Source organism: Apis dorsata, unplaced genomic scaffold, assembly GCF_000469605.1.
Source record: "Apis dorsata unplaced genomic scaffold, Apis dorsata 1.3 scaffold_50, whole genome shotgun sequence".
Lineage (NCBI taxonomy): Eukaryota > Metazoa > Arthropoda > Insecta > Hymenoptera > Apidae > Apis > Apis dorsata.
Genome location: NW_006263351.1, coordinates 2,335,506 through 2,343,775, shown reverse-complemented (window position 1 = coordinate 2,343,775; position 8,270 = coordinate 2,335,506). Strand labels below are relative to the sequence as shown.

The following is an 8,270-nucleotide window of genomic DNA, read 5'->3' as shown; positions in this document are numbered from 1 at the left end:
TATTTATATATATTACGATATCTGATTTTATAAGATTTTTAAAAAATAATATTAATTTGCTATGATTTCACATTAAAACATTTTAATAAATTTTTTATTTTATTTTTCTTGATATTAAATATTTTACTGAAATATATAAAAAGTGTAAATAAATTAATAAAAATATTATATATTAATATCGAAATTTTTCATTATATTTTTTATTTTGTTCTTAATTTTATAATTATTATTATTATTTTTGTAATATTCAAATTAAGTCAATTTCGAAATTATTTGTAATAAATAAACAATCTAATTTTATAATGGCAAATCTCGTAAGTGTATTTATACGAAGTCCATTTAACGAATTATAATCAATTTGGTTCTTTTAGCTTAACCTTTAATGATAATCACTTTCCTTGGAATACTTGAAAGTCTATGTTGATATTATCTTGTTGATATTATTAAATCTCGACAACAGATAAATAATTGCAATACCAGTTAAACTTTTAAACGACAATCTTTCGTATTAGTAGATGATTAAATTTATAATGTTTTTTTCTAAAAAAAAAATATTATATATTATGAAAATGTATTATTATGAAAAAAATTTATATAATTAAATAAAACAAAATATATATAAATAAACAAAATATATATTATAATATATATTATTAAAATAAAAATATTTATTAGACTATTAGTTTTTTGTTATGTATGAACTATCACTGAAAAATTATTTTAATAAATGTATTAATGTATCCAAGAAAAGAATTACTAAATTGAAAGTAAATGATATAAATGTATACATATTAATATATTTGAATAATTGATTCTAGAACTTAAACAGATATAAAAGTTGGTATTAAAACTTATTTATTGAATTATTAATAATCTAAATTCATATTAAATAAAGCAAGACAGAATATAACAATGATGTAAGATGGAATCTAATTCTCTTTCCATGCTGCTCCAAATTCTAATTAATCATAATTTAAGAATTAAATTTTAATCAATATTTTGTACATAAACTTTTATGGTTTTGATCTTTAGAATCGATTCTTTAAAAATATCTCATATATATTAATACGAATAGAAAGATTAATTATTTAATTATAATTAATTTTTTTTTCCATTTTTAATAAGCTTAAATATCAAAATAAAAATTCTTTTTACGTATGTTTAAAAAATTAAATTTTGATATTATTTACAATTCCTAAAATTTTCTATTTTCATCTAGAAAAAAAATTGTTTTCATCATTTTGTTTTGAAATTTTTATTATTTATCGATGTCAAAAAAATTATATAAAGTGTAAAAAAAAAAAAAAGAAATACAATGTATGGAACTTATAAAAAAGACGATATTAAAGATTCATGGTAGTGGGGTAAGAATTGCATACGTTTGCACGTATTGTTATTATACGGAATTTTATTTAAGGAAGTGTGAGACTTCGAGACAGTATATGATAAAACACGTACAGGCTTCTGCTCCAGAACTCTTCAGGCTACGAACTGTTGCTCAGTCTTGCTGACGAGTCAATAAAATCTCTCAACTTTTGTAATTCTTTAAGAATTTTTATAAAAGAGATTCTTAAAAAAAAACCAATATATTCTAACCAATATATTCTAACATCAAATGAATTTCTAATATTCCAATGAGTTCAAAATTTTTCAACAGCTTGCAGAATATAATAAAAATAAAATGTTAAAATTATGAATATTGAATTTTTCCAATCTTAATATATATAATATATAATACTATTATCAAATATTTAATTAAAATAATCCTAAAATAAATACAGTAATCCTAAATTAATTACAGTAATCCTAAAATAAAAATTCCGATTTTACCATACAAAATTAAGAAAAATTCCCCCCCAAAAAATGCTATTTTTTCAATCGGCAATACGTCATCCAACCAACATTGTTTTCACAACTGTTCATTACGGTATATAATTGACGAATCGCGAAAACGATGATCAATGCATCGTCGCTCCATCGACGATGAAGATATTCGTCGTCTGTTTCATCATCTGGGCGTTTATAAACCGGGAAACGGTACTCGCAAGTAGCCTCGATGCTCAGAAAAATGATGGTCAAATAGAAAATTTGGAATTTATACTACCGCCTTCCTTGGAAGGTTTCTCAATCGATAATTACAAGAAGTATGGAAACGCAGAGGACCAACAAATCGATTTAGAGACATTAGATAAAAAGATATCTGCTGATAATTTCTTCGCTTCGTCCACACAAGCGGTATCAAAACATACGGCGTCATCGGCAGCGCTTTTATCAGCCTTGAACGAGAAACTTGACATCAAGGAAGAGAAAGCACCATTGAAATCTGGAGAAGGAGCTTTGAACGGAGTTCAAATTCTAGATAAGCCATTCTCTTTGGAAAAATTTAAAAACGATAAAAAGGAAATTGGCGCAGAATCAAGTAAGATTAAACGAGCCGCAACGATTACAAATTCTAAATGGGATAAGATCGAGGAAGAATCGGCGAATGAAAAGAATAAAGGGATTGTTACGAAAACATATGTGAAAAAGGGCCCAGTGATTAAAACATGGAGCTGGACCAGCGAAGAAAACAAATTGAAGAATATTCCCTCCAGCGAGGAAATTCAATTTAAAGAAGAAAAAATAAAGACAGAAGCTAAGATTAAAACGGAAGCGGAAGCACGAGCGAAAATTGAAGCAGAAGTGGCAGAACTTCGTCGACAATTGAAACTTCAGTTAAAGGCCCTTAGAGAAGCACAGCTGAAGGCTGAGAAAGAAGCAGAAGCTCGAGCAAAGGCGGAAGTTTTAGTGGCGTCGGAATCCAAAGCTTTGGCTGCAGCTCGAGCAATAGCGAAGGCCAATTCCGAGGAGGCTGCGCAGGCGGAAGCGAAGGCAAAAGTGGAAAAAGAAGCTCGTTCTCGGTTACAATCGAAAATTATAAAGATACTCGACGCTCGTTCCAAGTTTGAAGAGGAAATTGCGATTACCAAAGAGGTAAAAGAAAAAGCGAAGCTTTCGGCGGAAGCTTCGTTAGCAGCTAGTGTAGCCGCCAGGGAAGCTGCGAAGGCAATTAGAGTTGCTGTCATGGCTCGAGCAAATGCCGCCATGAAGGCTTTAGCTGCTCAAAAAGCTACTCTTATTCAATCAATTGTTTCTAGCAATGCTAAAGCCTTGGCTAACGCTCTAAGCGTTGCGATCGAACAAGCTAAAATTTCCTCGAAAGTTGCAGCGGATTTGCAAGCTGAAGCGCTTGCTATAACCAATCAGGCGGTGAAAGCAGCTGCTGCAGAAGGGGCTATTATCGATTATGCGAAATATAGAGCGGCAATACTTGAAAATGCGATTAAGAGGGCGAAAGCATCTATAGAAGCAGCTGATAAAGCGACTGCGGCTGCTATTACTTCCACTAATAATTTAGCACGTTTACAGATAAATAATCAGAACTTTGCTGATAATGTGGCCAGCCTACAGGAAAGTATGATTTCAAAAGCGGAGACGGCGTTGGTGGAAACGAATGCAGCGGCTAGAGAGGAAATTGCCGCAATGGCGATAACGGACGTTGAAGGTTCGACCATTGAGGCGGCAGTTGCGGCTCGTGTGAATCCAATTCAAGCTGTGAGGAATGGAATTGTTATCGGATTGGGATCGTCTGTGACTGAATTTAATGCGCAACAAGCAGAAACACTGACGAAAGTGGTTGAGAATCGAGACAAGTGAGAAGAGAAAATAGGAGGAGATTATAAAAAATTATTTTGAAAATCATAGATATAGAATGAGGAAAGGCGATGTTTTGATTTTTTTTTTAAATAAGAAATGTGAGGAATTATAAATATAATGTCACGTAGCATTGAGGAGGTTGTTTTTTATTATTTCATTTCCCTTAAATCCTTCTGAATTGATATGTATCATAATAAAAATTAAAAAATATTGCTAAATGGAAAGAAAATAATAAAACGAAAATATTGGATATAAATAAAAACTGAAAAATTAAATTATTGTATATAATGTACATATTAGGATTTATTTTATCAATAAAGTATATGCATCAGTTAAAGTAATATAATTTATTTTATTTGAAAACTTTTGTACTATTTTTACGAAATACGAATAATACGAATACATAAGAATTTTCTTGCGTGAAAGAATGAAATGAAACTTAAAATATATTATATATAATATGAATATAACTTTTTTAAATTGATTCGTATTGAATAAAGAATTATATTGTTATAAATATACAATAACTTTCTTTCATATTAAATACATTTTATTTCAAAATTGATAAGATAATTCTTATCTAATTCTAAAATTTTTTTTATAATGAAATTTAATATATAATATATAAAATTTGATGATTCTTGAATTTTTATATATTTTATGAAAAAAATATAAAATTGTATAAATTATTTATATAAATTAAATATAAATGCAAAAACATTATTATTTAATGTAAATATCAAAAAATAAATATCTGTTCAAAATTTTAAATAAAAAATTTAAAAAATTAGAATTATTAAAATATACATTATATAATTACATTATGCAAATTTTTATGCAAATTTTATTTGATTTTAATATTTAAATATGTTTCAATATTACTTATATGATAACAGTTTTATACGATAAATAAGAAAAGTATCAGTTCATCATTGATTTTGTTACATTGAATAAAAAAAAATGTACAAAAAAAATAACAAAAATATAATTCACAAAAACAATCTAAGGAAACTAAAAACTAAATAAATATATATCATAAATATTTAAAATCAGAATTTTATCTTTAAGTTTCTTAAATATTCATTATTCATTCTCCTCATTACATTAAAACTGGCGTCTTAAAAATTGATTTTGTCCATTCTCGATAACAGCGCTTAATTAAACACATCCACTTCCGACCTAAATATCATCGAAATCATCATCATCACTTGCAAAGTGCGACCTGAAACAATATTTTTAATCACGCTTAATCAGACTCAGACTCCATTAATTATTTTCACAACTGTCAACGTCGCTATAAATCCGTCCAACGTCTTACACCTGGTATCAATTCGCGAAGCGTCGTCAAACATGAAGATTCCAGTATTGCTCGCAACGTGCCTCTACCTTTGCGGATTTGTGTCCGCCGGTTTGGAAGGGTCGGGTAACTCATTGCCCGAGCTCGTGAAAGGTAGTGCATCGGCCACCGCGTCGACTGCTGTGACCGCTAGATCAGGACTTAGAGCCGGACAGGTAGCTTTAGCTTCGCAGAAGGATGCCGTACTCCAAGCTGAAGCTGCTGCATCCGCCGCGTCAGAGGCACGCGCTGCTGCCGATCTGACGGCTAAACTTAGCCAAGAATCGGCGTCAGTGCAATCGCAGGCTGCCGCCAAAGGCAAGGAAACGGAGGAGGCAGCGGTCGGTCAAGCTAGAGCTGGCCTCGAGTCGGTATCCATCGCCGCATCGGCCACTTCTGCTGCCAAAGAAGCATCAACCGCCGCCAAAACTGCAGCATCCGCATTATCTACAGCCACGGTACAAGCGAAAATAGCTGAGAGAGCAGCCAAGGCTGAAGCTGTTGCCTCAGAGGAAGCCAAGGTCAAGGCGATTGCCGCAGCCAACTTGGCGGCTGCGGCCAGTGCAGCCGCGGAAGCAGCCCTCAAGGCCGAGAAAGTGGCCGAAGAAGCCATCGCAAGAGCGGCCTCTGCAAAGGCTGCTGCAAGGGCTGCTGCGGCCGCTCTAGCCTCCTCGAAGGAAGCAGCCACGGCCAGTGCGAGAAACGCCGCGGAATCCGAGGCCAGGAACGAAGTAGCTGTATTGATCGCCGAGATTGATAAAAAGAGTAGGGAAATCGACGCAGCCACTTCGCTTAATGCGCGTGCCGCTGCCAAGGCAAGCTCCAGGAACGTAGAAACGGCGACAATCGGGGCTAACATCGACTCTTCGAAACAAGTCGTATCAATTCCAGTGGAAATAAAGAAATTCCCGGAGCCGGAACTGTCAACATCATGGAGAGAAGATGAAGAGGTTACGAAAGGAAAAAAGGAGGATATAAATCTAAATGGCTTCGAGCTGAAGAGCAATGTATTTTAGAAAGAATTGGATAAAATATCGGGAAAAGCGATTTGTTTGAAAGTAAATTTCAGCCGTTATAGGATGTATTAAATGTTTCCGAAGAAAATGTTGTTTATAGTCAGACAAAGATTGTAATAATGAAAATAAATTGGTTTAGCATATATGTAGTCTTTTGATGTTCTTTGCCTTTCTATTCTTTCAAATAGAAGATTCAATAGAAGTTTCAAGTTAAAAAATTAAATTTCCTTCCTTTTCATTTTTGAATTTCATATTATGAAATTTATATTAAAAATGTATTGATTAATCTTGCAATCAACAATGTTTGACATATTCAAATAAAGTACATTTAAAAAAATTTCACATGTAAAAAATTATATATTTTTTTTCCTTCTTCGATTGGTTAGAATAAAATTAATTTATCATATATATCTATATAACTTATATATATATATATCATGAAACAATAAAAATTAAACAATTTGTATTATATACTTTTTTTATATATTTTTTTTATGTATTTTTGGTAATATTAGAAATTTAAAAATTAATATAAGAAATTAAAATATTCATAATTCTTCGATAATTATTAAAAGATAGATGAAAAACTTACTACTTGAAATTGTATTAACAAAAAAACTTATGAGTATTATATAATCTATTATTATAATATACATTATTATATTTTGATTATAAAATCGTAACGATATATAATAAGATAATATAAGCAAATATTTTGAAAATAAATTTATTTCCATAATTTAAAATTTTGTATGAAATACTATCCATCAATATTTACTTTAATTTTAATTTTTATTTATAATCTTTTTTTCAATATTATTACAAATATTTTGTTATATATTTAAATTTATATATATATTATATATATTATATTTAAATATATAAAATTATTAATAATATTAATATTAATATATCTGATTTAATATCTAACAATAATCTAATAATAAGTAAAATATCTAATAATAAGTAATTCTTGATAGCCAATTGTTAAAATAATGTTAAGAAATGAAGATTCTTCATATTGTCAATTTGTTCATAATTTTTATTTACAAAAACTTACTTTTTGCTAATTCAAACTTATAATGTCTAGATTCATATATAATAAAAATAACTAATTTGAATAATTGAATAAATTTAATTTTTAAATAATTGAGCAACAAAATTTAAAGATATATTTAAATAAAAATAAATTACGATAATATTTAAAGAATAAAAAATAAATTAGATTTTATTAAAAATGAATTAAAAAAGAAAGATTTGTAAATTTGTATTAACTTATTGCAATCATATTGATTCATTTATTTCTTAAATCAAATCGAAAGATCAATTCAATTTAGAATTACATATTTTTCTCAAAAGAAATTTTAGGAATTTTAGGAATAATACATAACAAAAGCAAAATATTTAAGCATAACCAATCATTGCACCTAAATAAATACAGTTCAATAAAAAGAAATCCCACAAAGCTTCTTTCTCTCTTCGAACTCTTTAAGATTATTTAAAACAATATTTTAAGATGGTGTAGCATATCAATTTTCATCCAAAACACCTGCTGTTTTCACAATTGTCCCATCACCCACTATATAACCGTGAATGATTTTACGAATCGGCATCAATCAGGAAAGCTGCGTCGAACATGAAGATTCCAGCAATATTCGTCACGTCTCTGCTGGTCTGGGGATTGGCCGAGGGCCGCGTGATTAATCAGTCCCTGAAGTCGAACGTGGATATTCAAGGAGCAGCAGGACAAGTCGGCGATGGATCTGACGTGTTTGGCTCCTCCATAGAAAACGCCCTAAAAGTTGCTCGAGCGTCTGAGAACGTGGGCCTGAATCTGGAATTGAACGCAGGCGCGCGTGCTGCCAGTGTTGCCGCTGCTGCCCAGTCCAAGAATACAGAGGCTGCGGAAGCAGGAGCAAACGCCGCTCTGGCTGCCGCCATTGCCAAACGGGAGGAAGCGATTAAAGCCAGCGAGATAGCAAGCCAGTTATTGACCAATGCAGCAAAGGCGGCAGAGGCAACTGTATCGGCAACGAAGAGGGCAGCACAATTGACGGCTGCGGCGAAAGAAGCAACCAGAGCTTCTGCAGCTGCTGCTGAAGCTGCCACGGAGGCCCAGGTAAAGGCTAACGCCGATTCGATCATCACGAAACGGGCTGCGATTGCCGAGGCTCAAGCTGCAGCGGAAGCTCAAGTTAAGGCAGCAATCGCCAGGAAATCGG

General features: G+C 31.4%; 4 protein-coding genes across 4 annotated transcripts in view; all 4 read left to right on the top strand.

The window, feature by feature from the left end:
• The window catches only part of LOC102672876, an 11,350-nt gene extending 9,399 nt beyond the window's left edge, over positions 1-1,951 (top strand). The window contains exon 5 of the mRNA XM_031514728.1: positions 1,831-1,951. The gene's annotated coding sequence lies outside the window, so the exon portion shown is untranslated. The remainder of the gene's footprint in view (positions 1-1,830) is intronic.
• LOC102672742 (axoneme-associated protein mst101(2)-like) lies at positions 1,876-3,833 on the top strand. Its single transcript, XM_006608939.2, has one exon. It carries the CDS (start codon positions 1,984-1,986, stop codon positions 3,694-3,696), a length of 1,713 nt encoding a protein of 570 aa, XP_006609002.1. The 5' UTR covers positions 1,876-1,983; the 3' UTR covers positions 3,697-3,833.
• A 923-nt stretch (positions 3,834-4,756) lies between these two features.
• On the top strand, positions 4,757-6,197 carry LOC102672472 (antifreeze protein Maxi-like). The gene has a single exon (XM_006608937.2). It carries the CDS (start codon positions 5,047-5,049, stop codon positions 6,046-6,048), a length of 1,002 nt encoding a protein of 333 aa, XP_006609000.1. The 5' UTR covers positions 4,757-5,046; the 3' UTR covers positions 6,049-6,197.
• Positions 6,198-7,423: 1,226 nt separating this feature from the next.
• Positions 7,424-8,270, top strand: part of LOC102673885 (uncharacterized abhydrolase domain-containing protein DDB_G0269086-like) — a 6,817-nt gene continuing 5,970 nt past the window's right edge. Inside the window, exon 1 of the mRNA XM_031514683.1 lies at positions 7,424-8,266. Coding sequence (XP_031370543.1) covers positions 7,685-8,266 — 582 coding nt within the window. The 5' untranslated portion in view covers positions 7,424-7,684. The remainder of the gene's footprint in view (positions 8,267-8,270) is intronic.